Genomic DNA, 14,963 nt, shown 5'->3' with positions numbered 1-14,963 from the left:
AGGTCATGAGTTTCAACCCGCCTTGGGATTTTGTTCACATTGACTGAACTAAATGCTTGAAAAAATTATTTTTTAATCCAAAATTTCCATCGATTTCTATACTTTTATAAACCATTTCCATCAGAATCATGTAAATTTCTGTGAGAAACTATTTCAAAGAGGTGTACTGTAGTGAGCCAACCTAATTAAATAGAAACTGTCGATTTAATTTTAATTCAAAGGTCATTCCAAAATGCCAGTCAAGCATTCTGTGTGTTTAATGAAGATTTATGTTTTTAATTTTTTCAGTTTGCTTCCATTGGTTATTTTCACCAAATAATTCATTGCGTGCAAAGTAAAAACAAAAATTATTAAGTTTTATATTTGATGTCTTCAGATTTAGTGTATCTCTGTTATAGAGTGAGATTATTTTAACATGCTAGAAGTGTGAAGAAACTTCTACAAAAATACTCCAAATTGATCGGCCTATAGTTGACCGAAAATGCAAAGGATTATAAACTTGCCGTATTAAACGAGCGTCCTCTTTTACAGTAAAGAGTATTTGCGCTCCATGCCACAGTACACATTTAATATACATTGTAAAATTCGCTGTTTTCCAGTAATAAATTCCTTTTCATACACCATAAGCATTTAATCGTCTTGTATAATGTACAATGCTCAGTTTTAATTATACGAAGCTTTGTTTAAAATTGTCTTACAAAATTCATTAAAATTGATGTGAATTCGATTTATTACTGAAAATTTAATTTCGTTGATCGCCTCAACTACGGCTGAACAAATAAAATCATCACACTTTACCGCAAAACAGAAAAAAACTGATAAAACCACAGTAAGCCGTATTGTCAGTAAATTAAAAGCATTTAAACAATGTATCAACAAGCAACAAAAAGTCTAGTAGAAATTGTTATTTTTTTTTATTGCTTAATAACAGACACACAACAACAATATTGCAAATGGTGATCAGTGTATTTCTGGATTGGTTTATTCTCAACTTCTCAATATACCCTCTGAAAGAGAAAAAGGAAAATGTTAAACCTTTAATTGCATGGCTGCAAAATAAAGATGTAGCTAAGAGTTACATTTGCAATTGTTGTTCGAAAATTGAGTGATACATACCTTTCCAAATGGTCTACGTGGTTGACCTGAAAAAGGGGGTAAAGGTACGCCTGGAAGTGGGTAACTAGGTACGCCACGACGTGGGTAAGTGGGCACGCCTGGAACTGGGTAAGTGGGTACGCCTGGAACTGGGTAGGTGGGTACGCCTGGAAGTGGATAAGTGGGCACGCCTGGAATTGGGTAAGTGGGGACTCCTGGAAATTTTGAACTTGAAACGGAGGCTTGGGCGCCAGTAGAAGCAGCAGAGGAGGCGGAGGCTGATCCGTCGTCACTAGAAGCCGCGGCTCCGGCTGCAGCACCTCCAGGAAATCCAAAGGATGGGACGCCTGGGAATCCCTGGAACCCTTGTACTCCTTGGAAACCACCTTGTACTCCTTGGAAACCACCTAGGAATCCTTGGAGACCACTTTGGAATCCTTGGAGACCACCTTGGAATCCTTGGAGACCACCTTGGAATCCTTGGAGACCACCTTGGAATCCTAGGAGACCTGGGAAACCAACATTCAAACCAAAACCAGGAGCACCTGATGCAGCGGCTGAGGAGGAAGCAGCTCCACCAAAAGGTCCACCGGCGGCGGCAGCGCTAGAGGCTGCAGAAGCAGCTCCACCGGAATTGAATCCAAAATTATTCAAGCCAAAGCTGCCATCGTCAAAGCTATTGAAACCATTGTTTCCAAAACCAACGGGTCCTCATGCTGTCTTAAGGTTTTGGTTTTAAAAAAAGCGTAATCTCGTTTTGCTTGAATAGATTTTCTGGTGTCACTACGACGAGCCATATGAGAATTGTCAATTATTTGAATGAAATTACTTTGAAAAATACGTGAAATTCACAAAACTGACTGTGAATGGCTGGAAATAGTAAAGGTCCCATCAAAATTAGTTTTCATTCAGGCGTCTACCTTCACAATAATTTAGATTAGTACCCCTTGTTTCATGACTGGCAAATGCGCATTTTATATCCAACGTTTACTGCGTTCCAACAACCAAACCCTTTTCATACACTGTGAGGAATCAATATTTCAGAAAATAGGTAATTGCACAATTTAGATGATATGAATGTTCGAGGACAATGGTCCTATTCATAAAAATTGTTACATCTTTGAACATAAGATTTCGCGTTAACTGGATTAATAAGGAATTGATGCTAAACGAAAAACGTTTAAACCACAATAAACCTTTTGTTTAGCATTAAATGGTGATGATACAAAGCACAACAATTCAAGTATTATTTATTTAATAATTTGATTGCTTTAAAACAGATACACAACAACAACAATATGAGATGGTATCAAAGTATTCCTGGATTGAGTATTTCTGGACAAATTTTCTCAATATACCTTCTGAAATAGAAAAAAAAAGTTTGTTTACATTTGAATGCTTAATAGAATTGAAAAATAAAGATTCTGCTTAGAGTAAGACATGAAGATGCCGTATAAATAAGATACATACCCTTCCAATCGGTCTGAATGGTCTACGCGAGGGAAATGGATAAGATGTTACGGGCGCCCCTGGGACTGGGTAAGTGGATACGCCTGGAAGTGGGTAAGTGGGGACTCCTGGGTAAACTTGCGGTACAACGGGATAGGTAGGAAGTACACTTCCGGGGAATGGATAAGGTCGTCCAATACCTGGGAAATTTGAACCAGAAACGGAGGCTTGGGCACCAGTAGAGGCAGCAGAGGATGCGGAGGCTGATCCGTCGTCACTAGAAGCCGCGGCTCCGGCTGCAGCACTCCCTGGAAATCCAAAGGATGGGACGCCTGGGAATCCCTGGAACCCTTGTACTCCCTGGAAACCACCTTGGAATCCTTGGAGACCGCCTTGAAATCCTTGAAGGCCACCTTGGAATCCTTGAAGACCACCTTGGAATCCTTGGAGACCACCTTGAAATCCTTGAAGGCCACCTTGGAATCCTTGGAAACCACCTTGGAATCCTTGAAGACCTGGGAAACCGACGTTGTTACCGAAACCAGGAGCACCTGATGCAGCGGCTGAGGAGGAAGCAGCTCCACCAAAAGGTCCACCGGCAGCAGCGGCACTTGATGAGGCAGCAGCCCCGGGCCCGGCGGAATTCAATCCAAAATTATTCAAGCCAAAGTTGCCATCGTCAAAGCTATTGAAACCATTGAAACCATTGTTTCCAAAACCAACGGGTCCTGCAAAGTTTAAACCTGGTGCTCCACTAGCTGCTGCTGATGATGCAGCAGAGCCTCCAAAGCGCCCACTGGAAGCAGCGGCACTTGAAGCAGCAGCGCCACCTGGACCGGCAGCAATGGGTCCTAGACCTCCTAAAGATCCACCGAGCAATTGATGTTCAAGTCCACCCAATACTTGCTGTCCGCCAATTCCTCCAGAGGAAAAGAAGGTACTGGATGCACCCCCTGGGCCGTACTGGTTTACACCAACGGCACATCCGTAGCCATTGCAACCACCGTATTTTTCAGAATCGGCAAAAACACTGGCCAAGGAGCAGAGGAGGAAGATTTGCTTGATCATGACTACAAATGGAAGACAAATAGTTGGGTCTAAAAAAAAGATGTGTATATTTTGCCAATTTTTATTCAATGTTGTAATTTAGGATAGGGCTTGTGATAGTGCTTTCTCGGTAATACATCATTCAACTATTCTTAAAGCATATTGTTGGAACCGTATTTAGGTGCACATTTCATGAGATAAAAGTATTTAACATAGATACCGTTAAATTCATTCTACTAAGTACTAAAAAGCCGCTATTTTCCTTACTACTTGGGTTTATAAAAAAAATCGTTGACAATAAATAATATCTGAACTTACATTTAATCATCTACAATGATTTATCAGATATATATGAGTCTATTATTATTGATTTTTTTTATTGAAAAGTAGTTTAAATATACTTATAATGTAATTAAACGAATGGCTTCATTTGAACTATTGTTCGACAGAAAAAATAGGAATATGAGCAATCGACTATTGAATTTGAAGTTTTGGCGTTTCTTAATTTACTTAGCCCCGTTTATGGTAGCTGGGTGGTCAACAATTTAATATAACCATCAGATCTTCTCTATATTGTTCGATATTATTTGTTAAGCTTTAAACTATTATTAAGTATAGAAAATAAAGAAAGCATAAGCACAGAACTTTTCTTCTTAGGGAGACTAATACAGTTTAAAAAAAATCCGATTTAGAAGCTGCGAAATGTAAACGAGAGGTGTATTTCTTTCTTACCTGCTGTGTGGATCTGGAGGCTCTTAAACTAAAAGTCCTACTGTTTTGTTTAACCGTATCCCTTTTATATATTTTCAAAAACATACGTCATCAATGTAAAGCATGAAAACAAACTAATTCTTAAAAATAAAACAGTGGAACGTGATTATGATGCAAATTTGAGACAAACTAATCATACGTTTTGATCATGATGATTATTTCATGAAAGGTAATGACTTTTCTTTTTTTAATCTTGTATAATCTATTTTTGATATAGTTATATAAATCATATTCCCGTTATATTGGACCATGCTCCTCCTCAACCACATTATAATTCCACTTCCTCTTAGTCATCAAATTCAGAGCACAGTTATCTTGTTTGTTTGATAATTGAATTAATATTCATTGGTTGTTACTAATATATTTATGGAAACAAAGCGCAGAATTGTGAGATTACAAAAAGTTTATAGTCACCTTTAACCTAACTGTCCTTATAAAAAACTGTTGACACACATACAATATTTTTTAAATGGTTCAGATCTAGAAAATACTTATTCGTTATGTTAAAAAAACAGAATACGATAGAAAGTTTGTCCTGAACAAATTAGAGGGTAAGTTATCCTTTTGTTTTTGACAGTTCTTTTCAACTACGCATTAGGGGGAAAATATTGCTATATAATTTGGTTATGGATTTGTTCTTTCTTGAAAGTTCTTCTTAAACGGTGTTAAATGAGGAAGGGGAAATTATTGTTTCACTTAATGTTTTACAGCTCATTTAAAAACAGTTTACCTTGTCCCAAAACTGTAACATGAAATTAAAATAAACATTAAAATTTTGAAATTTTGTTAAATACAAAAATATTCGCTTTTAATTTGTTTATTAAACATTAAACATATTTAAGATCCTTTTAAATAAATGAATAGTGTGAATCGAAAGAGCAAATTTTAAAAAAATTTTCTACTTAATTAAGATTGAAGATCTTTAATGATGTCAGGAATCAAACAGTTTAGTGGATTTAGTGTTGTTGGGGGTGTTATGGACCACTTTAATCACAATTCCAATTTGCGATTCTTAATGTCAATTAAAAACAAACTAAAAAATTAGGGACATTATCAATAGTTTTGCTATCAAAATATTTTACAAATTCGTATATGTCTTATTATAAAACTAGTAAACTCTCGCTCGTTATTACATACGATTTTAAAAAAGATTTTCTTATCGAAGCATTGAGGGTAAATCAAATTAGAACATAACAAAAAATTGTATCGACGAACGCTCGTAGAGATGGACACATAAATGTGCACGTTTTGAACGTATAGGATCAAAGAAACTCCTGTGGAATTGAAAGAATGGGGGAATCTCAAAATTAAAAAAAAAAGTCACCACTTTTTAATTTATTATGAAACTACATATTCTTTCAAATATTATTATTAAGTTTTAATGTTAAGATATATAATCTTTTTTAAAATAAAAATCAACATAATACATATCTTTAAAACATGACTTCATTTTAAAAAGGCGTATTTTGTTTTATATCATTGGTTTTTATCATGTGTGGATTCTTTTTAATGTGTTCATTTTATATTATTATCAATGAATGGTAATTTTATTGTTTCTCTCAAACCATATCCATTGTACATGGGGTATACATAACAAGATATTTTACAAATGCGAGCGTAAGTTAGGAAGTGTAGATACGTTTAAATGCATCGAGCTAATATTTTTTAAAAACATTTATGAACAACTTTTTTATAAATTGATTTCTATGGTATTTTTCAGATTCTCCAATTTATTGGTTTTAACATTTGTTGAATACCTTTTTTATTAATTATATAATAATGCCTTCATTTAGTGTTTATATCTTTTTCGCTCGACTAAAATTTTTTAAATTTACATGAATAAGCTAAGTTTAAAAAACCATTAACCAATGTTTTAGAGAAGGTGATGATCATGATAATTTATGACTGATTGGGTTTGAAACTGAGTAGAAACGTCTGGACGATTATGAATAATGTCCTACTGAAACCTGTCATCGTAACCACTAATTAAGTGACGGTTAATTACAAAGTGTCATTTTGAATGACATAAATTAGTCGCAATTAATTTCTTTTTAAACAAGATTAAAAAGAAAATAAAAGTTTAAACTCGTCGAAATATCATATATGATCACTTCCAATATTAACTAAAAATAATCCGTATGTGTCGATATTAAAAATGCTTGTTTTTCTGGATCATTTTATAAAATTAAACCTTTGTCACACTGTCTTGATTCGAGTCTTCGACCACTAACGATTTGATCTAATGCACTGAACTGTAGGAGAAAGAAGAAGGGATCTTGTTAAATCTGCTGAAACGCTTGTAGTTGAAAAATATCGTCAAAGGCCAATCAAATTCCGCGACCTTCAAACAATAATAGCTTGTTAAATTTCAATATCTCAGGTGATTTTTCGTTTGATACCGCTTTGGAGGGAGGTTTTCTGCATGAGTAAGATTGGAAAAATCGGAACGAAGTTCTTTTGATTTATTATTAGACAAAACATAAAGCGTGTAATATTTTCGTCCGTATAAGGAGGTGGTAGTGGTTTTAAATCAGAGTATTGTATTTATGCACTCTTACAACGCAATTTGAAAAATTACACACTTTAAAGAATTTTTTTCAGAGTGCGTTAATTTCGGGACCAAGTCAATGCACTTTGAAAAAAAAATATTTTTTTCAAAGTGCGTTGATATCGTCGATATTTACGCACTTTGAAAAAAATTGCTCTGGGATTAGACGAAATGATATATAATTATATATACTAGAATAAATGATTGTTTTAACCTTGCTTAGCTTAATGGAATATATATTAGATAGAAACCAATGCATTCTCAGCTAACTTGATAAACAGTTTTTCGATTATTTTTTTTTCTTTTCTCATAAGCTCAGTAGTTTGAATATTTACATTCGAAACTACTTTGGAGGTTTGAATTATCAAAATATGACATAACCTGCATCACTTAGCAACTGCATTTTCCTTTTTTGTGTACGCAACAAATTGGGCTATGCGAAAACCGTTAATAATTTAATTTATGTATTGATAAGGGAGATAATGTATAACATATAACATATTTTAACTGGCTTTAATTGAATGTGCTTATAAAGATACATGATGTGTGGGGATACGTTAGGGATCATTGCGAGAGAAAAAAAAAACCTACACCCTAATGCTTATCTTTAAGTTTATAATGATAATCAAATGTTTGTTAATGTACATGTAATTTTATTTATAATAAAGTGATCTGATTAGAATTATAAAAGAGGCTTTATACTGAAACACTAATAGATTCTTTATTATGACACTTTCGTCACTGCAGTTGCTTCGGATAGATCATTGCGGGGCCACGTTTGCTTATTTCTGCAACCTTGCATCGTAGATTCAAAATTGTAATATATACCTCACCAAGTTTTTTTTTAAACAGGATAGTAGAAAAAAATTAATAGCAATTTTCACTACATAACCTATTCCTTTCTTTTGCATTTGAAACTCAATGCCAGATGTTTTATAATCAAGTTCATCCTAATGCCTTTCATTTCATTGCGAGATGTCAAGAAAAAATTATATAAAAGAATAATCTTTGAACGCGTTTTAAATACCCTACCCTAGCCCCAGAACGTATAACAATATGGAACCATGGCTTTCACATTTATGGTATATTATGCTTCCTTGCTCATATTTATCTTCTAAGCACCGACAAGGAAGAAAACAAATTTAAGTGATTAAATAACATTTACTATATTAGCGATAGAAATCCATTTTTACATCAGAAATCATTGATCTAGCGAGGGCATGGATCGCACGATTTTGATGGAAACCCCATAACTTTCCGTTTCTCCATTTCTTACAATTTTGATGGAAGCTCCATGTTTACCTTCCAAAGTACCCTGTTTTACCGCTAGATTTCTGGTTCAAGAAGAGATTTTTTTTTTAATTTTCAACACCTTTTACCCAGTATAGGTAAGGCTTCAGGGGATGTCGGTCATACATTTCACATTCTTAGTATTTATCTTTCCAATATAGACGTTACAAGTAAAACGCTTTAAAAAGATTGACCTTGTAGATTTTTAAAGGAGGCTTACATGTTTTAAATTTCACCACACAAGTACGATGGACGAACACAAATATCAAAGGTAAGGTAGTCTTTTAATCAGTGCAAGTTTCAAAGTCTGTGCAACAAAATAAACCAGTGTCTGCAAGTTAGGACTAAAAAAAATCCCGAAAAAATGCAGAATATGAAAGTTATGGAGATTTGCAAGATCTTTCATTGTGTACAATATGCTGATAAATACTAATTTTAAAACCTATTGAATTATTTCTTTTCTAGAATTTTAGGGGGAGGTTTACATTCTTAAAATTTTCAAAGTAATTCTTAGTTGCTGTCTTGAAATAATCGTGTAAATTATGTAATGATATATCATGTACAAAGGAACTTACTTTTCCTGTAAAACTTGAATCTTATTTTAAAGTTGACGTATCATTAATTAAGCTGTTCGAGAGAAGAGAATATGTTAAACTCTTAATGGAGCCAAGTAATACATAATTATTTAAATCTAGGGATGTTTGACTTTCGTTCATAAAAGTTCTTTAAGGGTAATGCAACAAATCAATACTTAGTTTTTATTAAAGGAAGTCATTAGAAAAGTGCACCGACTGATTGATGATAACCAAGATAACAGCTCAAGATTGCGTGACTTTCTGATTAGATTCATGGGGAAATATCTCTTAATCTTGCTTCCTGAAAAAATAGATGAATCTAAAATGCATGATTTTAAAGTGGTGGGAAATTATTTGAAATCATCTGCATAACCTTTAAATTGATATGAAACCTTTATCGTTGATTTTTGTTTTCATTTATTAAACTGTGTTTTACGTGGTTCTTTCTTCTTCCATTATGTAAACCAAGAACAGAGTAGCTTTTGTATGATCTATGTCTGCAAAGATTTATGAAGTTACATTTTAACCAAAGTCAACAGTTTATTGAAATAACATGGTTGTAAATTAAAATCTCTTTACATCGTAATTCGGAATGAAGGACATTATGTTTCTTTGCGAATAAATCGTTTATGTATTAAAATTTATGTACACTTTTGTTTTTAAATCTTTTAAATACAAATTGATCAAGAGACTTCTGCAACCAAGTTAACTGATGGAGTTAAGATTTGGAGTGAACCTGTACACACATGTAATTACATGTAATTATAAATATATATCTTTTCTTTCCTTTTTGAATTTAAATTTTAATAAATCATCTCTTTACACTTTGCCTTCATTTTATTTATATTAAAACTTATACTTTAATGCTTAAAATTATTAAACTTAATCCATATACCTTAAATTTATTTAACTGCACTTTAAACGAGTTGAATTTGAGTGTTCTCGTGGAAGTATATTGTGTGTCAATATATCAATAATCACACATTTTATAAAATTAAAACATGTAAGTGTCATTATGTCTTTTTTAAGCAAAATATTGTTTTTACAAAGTCCCGCGTTTTCATTTTCTTTTTTTACCCTTTTTAAAAATCAATCCCGCATTGCAACTTTTAATCTTTCTTTCATACAGACATTTTCCGATACATTTACATTTTACATACAGTAAGTAATAGTAAGTACATGTAATTGTTTATTATTGGGACACTGTGCATTATTATAAACATTGTAATTTATACTGTAAACATATAAAACATTAATCTAAACTGCACTTGGCTCATTGGACCTATTAGTCGCATATTCATATTAGGCGACACTGTTCTTTTAAAGGAACAAAGACCCATATCTAACTAGCAATTCTTAATAATATAATGTAATGGAAGTTGATCATTTCCTCTCATTGGTTAAAACATTGTATTAAGAAACTGAGTCCTTCCAAGTAAAAATGGGTAATCCCCAATTCTTGTGTCAGTACAGAGTCATCAACCTCCATAAAACTTTCAGGTTTTCGACAGATAATTAACATTTGACAACCTTCTTTAAACGTTCTTGCCTTACATCTGACATGTGTCAAACACCTCTCGCCGACTCATCAAAAAATATTTGCATGTCCGTTAACTATTTTTCAAAGATGGGCCATTTTCTTTTTTTTGCAAACAATCCAATTAATCTTTAAATTGTCAAACGAATATTTCTTAATAATACACGATTACTACACTGCATACACTTACAGAATTTTTAAAATTACAAACAACATTTACGAATCTCGTTTCATTCACAAAACGTGATACCATCTGTTTTATTGTTTTCTCAATGCAAGTCTAATTTCGCATTTAAAACTAAAGCTTGGAACAGGTGGTTCGACAGACTAATACATTATTAGATAAATTAATGAAATGTTTCTTTTGATATGTGATTTTACAATATAATGACAATATAAGTCTCGGAATAATCAATATCTTTATTTTTCTTTTTTTTTTGGGGGGGGGGGGGGGGAGAAGGGTTAAATAAAACCGCAAAAAAATGGATATAGCAATTTATCTAAAGGCATACATTTGTTGTTAATAATTGCATACTAACGTATAACACTACATACATATACTGATAACACTAGTCAGGAAAATTCAATTTTTATTACAATACTATTTTTAAATTTTAAATGCTATTGTTGATCTTTAATATGAAAAATTCGACAAACACTCTTAGATAAATTGTAATCGAAATTTCACTTTCATAAAGAATTAAATATATTCAAGAAATTTTTATATTTGAGCTGATCCAAATTTATTAAAAGGGGTATGATAAAAAAAAAATTTTAAATAAAAAATAAACAAAATTATCCCTATAAATCAACTAGCATAATAAGTTTGATAAATCAATATTAGATGTAAGCATTTCAAATTACGTTCAGCTTCAATATAAGTAAAATATTAACCAGTAATTATCTTAACCAAATAAATCATTTTATTTTACCCTTTCTCCTAATATTCTTTATTAATTTATATGAATTTATTTAGGAATTATATCAGTCAACCAATTTTAGATATTAATTTTAGGAATACCGTTAATACTGTTATAAATCAAAAATATTATTATGGATGTGTTCAGCTACTGTAAAAAGAAGGAAAGTTCATTAGAATGAGTGACAAACTTGTCAATTATAACATTTTGAAAACTAAACTAACATAAATAATGGTAAACGATAATATGCATAGCTTCATTTCCTATTGTTTGCATACTCTTGTGAATTTGAATTACATTTTGTAAAAGATATACGTTAAATATTTTCCCAACGCAGTAAAATTTATCAAATATAGGAGCCAATGTTTATAGCAATTATCTTTTTATAATAAAATTAATATGTTTTTATTTCATATTTTGTTAAAATTTGCAATGTGGGACAAGACATTTTTTATGTTGCTATTCGGCCCCGTATCCAAAAATGATGGCTCAAAACACCAATAAACATGAATCCTTTGATGGATTTAAAAAGTTCCCAGATTTAAATCTGTTTAAAAACAAGAAACCAATGTAAGATCTTAACATTTACATATTTTTTTTTCAGAAACGTATTATCTTTATTTATATAAATTGAGAATTGTTAATATTCTGTGCATGGATAAATTATACGTTTTAGTATCATAAAACAATTATCAAACAATTATAATTTAAAAAGGAATTCGTTGAAATTGCAAATCTTAAAAAGTATGTTTTTCGAACTTATAAAATCCGAGGTTTATATATGTACATTTATATGGATTTGATATAGGTTTTAATTTTATGAAGCAATTGTGAAACAAACATAATTAACAAATGAAATTGAACCAGAATTGCGACGAAACAAATTACTAAATAAATACCGATCCCAATACTTACTAAAGTTATTCCGAACACAATGTCAAAAATCACATATTTGCAAGAATTCTAGGTTTACCTCTGTAAAATGGTTTTTAAAGTGGGTGTTGCAGTTACTATGCTAGTTTTCCGAGATAAGATGGATATATCAAAGTTACAGAATTGGATGTGAATTTTTTTGGATGCTTTGTTGTATGTAAAGCAGTATAGAATTTTAATTGGAAAGTTTGTACTGACTTTTGGGAATCCAACATATTGTTGGAAGACCTGATTTCCAAAAACTATATAGATGATGTCTATCAGAAACTCAAGCATCTTTTTAATGTCAACTTCAAAGTACTTTTGTGTGCAATCAGAATGGCTTTTAACAAATTATTGGATTTCAAATGACAAGGTAAGCATTTTTACGACTTGACTTCCATTTTTATTGAAGAAACAACTGTCTGTGATATCAAAAAGCCTAGATTTTAATTTTTCATGGGGAATGGTTGTATAAAGCGTTGAAAAATAGTACGTTTTGATGCTATTGATTTTTGTAAGATTTTTTGACCTCAAGGTTTCTAATAATTCTTTAGAGTTTTTTAGTATCACACCACTTCTGAGGTATATTATTGTGCAGTACTCTTGAAGTTTCTCCTTCACTACTGTAAGAATTTTAGTAAGGAGTAAAGAGAAATGTTTGGTAAAACATTTACTGGAACCTGATATATATATATATATATATATATATATATATATATATATATATATAATTGAGGATTTTAGAGATATCCATAACCGATTTATGATTGTGCCAGATTTCACGCTATTTTTAAAAGAATCCTCATCATTGTGAAAAACTGCTTCTTTGAAACAAAATTAATTTAAACTTAACGTTTAGAGTAAAACAATTTCATGAAAACTGCCATTTCCGATTTTTGTATCAAAGAGGCATATTCCTAATAAATCTGACTTTTGGAAAAAATCATTAATACCTTCTGTAGTTCATGTCTAGATTAGTCGAGGTAACGCAGTCAGAATGGATTTAAACCGTGTCTTACATTTTAGATGGGGTTTGAATCACGAAAAAGTTGAATTTTTATGCATATTTCTTTAAATTGCATGGAAAGGTAAAGTAAATGTATATAGATAATTTACAGATGTCAGAATAAAGTTATTTAAACTCTTGTTTATGTAATATTTTGCTTGCGTGCTTATTTTTTATTAACATTACTGTGTGAAGTCCCCGTTATAAACTTGATAAACATTTTCTTCTGAACAAAATTTTTAAAACAATATACTCAGTATGCATCTATGTAAAAAGTTAATTGTTCACCCTTTTTATGAAATAACCGGATATGGTGATTTAAAGATACATTAACAGGTTGTTAAAAGCAAAAAAAAATATTTAGAAAAATTTGAATCGGGGATGAAGCAATAGGTTCATGAAAATATGTATGGATAAATTTGTACATGTATGTTATCTAGACTTAGCGTTTATTTATATACTATAGAAACATTGGATAATTGTAATTACAACTCTGACGGTTTTAAAGAGTCAGCATCAGATTTATTCGTGTATCTAAAGAATGATTTGTTAAACACACTGGACAGTAAAAATTAAATTGATATATGTTAACATTTGAAAACAGAATATATGGCTATCTTTCTAACTGTATTTTTTGGTTGCTGTGTTCGATAGAAATGCGCATAATATATTTATGATAAATTTAATGCTTAGATTCATTTCATTTAAGTCATAAAAATTAAAAATAATGTTTTGCTACTATAAAGCTGTCAATTCCCTTAATGAATTTTCACATTTTGAATACCTGGTAGAAAAAATCAAGAAAAATATGTTTATATCATATTTTGTGTGTGGCAGTAAAAAAAATTATTTTTTTCAATAGGTTAGTATAAATTTGAGTTTGCGCATTTCTCAATGTACCTCTTCATAAACATTTTAATAAAGTGGCATGGCATTTGGTGTGATCATGGTTAAATATTATTGTACAATATCTTGATTTTGCAGAAATGCCTTTCAACCAAAACACAATATAGAATTCGATGTTATCTTGAAGTAACAGTATAGTGGAGTTTATTTACAGGACCCAGGGACTTTGCATGGTGACATGCATTTCAGACGAGACAAGTTATGGATCACACCAGAGACATTAACTCACATAATTCAGAATCAGCAATATACCATTACTCAGCACAAATCAAGGTGTAAGCAAGATTTCATTCATTCAGCGATAATATGTAATCAAAACTTTGATAATTATGACCAATGCCAAGATCATTTCCCTTGATGGAATATATGTTATTTTCTAAATGTTCTAAATGTTTTCCAATATATACACACACAATGTTACCTGACCAATCGTAATATGTTCTTTGAAATTATGTCTTCTTTTAAAGTCGTGCTGCTTTCTAATTTTCTTGCACATGCATAAAATTTAGTTTCATCTACTTGATTATATTTGATATCATCTTGAAAATTTATTCCCTGATACTTTTGCTAATTATTAGGAACTGACTTAAAATTAAGAATGCTCATTTAGTATGCACAGTTTTCTGATAGTAAATATGAAGATTTTCTCTCAGTTTTGCACACGATTCACCCAAATATATGTATATATCCTTAACAGTTTATGTAATGCAATATCCACTACTAGGATATTGCGGAAACATTGTACAAGAGAATAGTAATATATGATATTCTATTTTTTGTAGATTGCTGTTAAAGCAAAAAAAGACGATCCAAGTCGGCTAGCAAATTCTTTAATTCTGCATATTTTGAAGAAGAACAAGAATAAAGTACACCTGTACTATTCATTTAGTTACCACAATGCATC

General features: G+C 31.5%; 2 protein-coding genes and 1 long non-coding RNA gene across 3 annotated transcripts; 1 reads left to right on the top strand and 2 right to left on the bottom strand.

Annotated features, from left to right (window-relative positions):
• Nucleotides 1-862: 862 nt before the first annotated feature.
• LOC136276150 (elastin-like) lies at nucleotides 863-1,987 on the bottom strand. The gene is made up of 3 exons (XM_066087251.1): nucleotides 1,957-1,987; nucleotides 1,117-1,805; nucleotides 863-1,007 (listed from the first exon to the last, which is right to left on the bottom strand). Exons 1-3 carry the CDS (start codon nucleotides 1,985-1,987, stop codon nucleotides 996-998), a joined length of 732 nt encoding a protein of 243 aa, XP_065943323.1. The 3' UTR covers nucleotides 863-995.
• Nucleotides 1,988-2,329: 342 nt separating this feature from the next.
• LOC105324953 (PE-PGRS family protein PE_PGRS47) lies at nucleotides 2,330-4,405 on the bottom strand. The gene is made up of 3 exons (XM_034468406.2): nucleotides 4,324-4,405; nucleotides 2,566-3,614; nucleotides 2,330-2,456 (listed from the first exon to the last, which is right to left on the bottom strand). The coding sequence occupies exons 2-3, from the start codon at nucleotides 3,610-3,612 to the stop codon at nucleotides 2,445-2,447; spliced, it is 1,059 nt and encodes a 352-aa protein (XP_034324297.2). The 5' UTR covers nucleotides 3,613-3,614; nucleotides 4,324-4,405; the 3' UTR covers nucleotides 2,330-2,444.
• Nucleotides 4,406-4,810: 405 nt separating this feature from the next.
• Nucleotides 4,811-14,963, top strand: LOC109618325 (uncharacterized). Its single transcript, XR_002199248.3, has 3 exons — nucleotides 4,811-4,913; nucleotides 14,138-14,334; nucleotides 14,842-14,963. It is a non-coding gene; the product is annotated as an uncharacterized lncRNA (long non-coding RNA).

Source organism: Magallana gigas, chromosome 6 (genome assembly GCF_963853765.1).
Source record: "Magallana gigas chromosome 6, xbMagGiga1.1, whole genome shotgun sequence".
Classification (NCBI taxonomy): Eukaryota; Metazoa; Mollusca; class Bivalvia; order Ostreida; family Ostreidae; genus Magallana; species Magallana gigas.
The sequence above is the reverse complement of the archived record's forward strand: the minus strand, read 5'-3'. Positions and strand labels throughout refer to the sequence as shown.

Coding starts and splice junctions, on each gene's coding strand:
- LOC136276150 (XM_066087251.1), bottom strand. CDS start 1,987: ATGGGACCTTTACTATTTCCAGCCATTCACA. Junction 1,806..1,956: donor ACTATTTCCAGCCATTCACA/GTCAGTTTTGTG, acceptor AGACAGCATGAG/GACCCGTTGGTTTTGGAAAC.
- LOC105324953 (XM_034468406.2), bottom strand. CDS start 3,612: ATGATCAAGCAAATCTTCCTCCTCTGCTCCTTGGCCAGTGTTTTTGCC.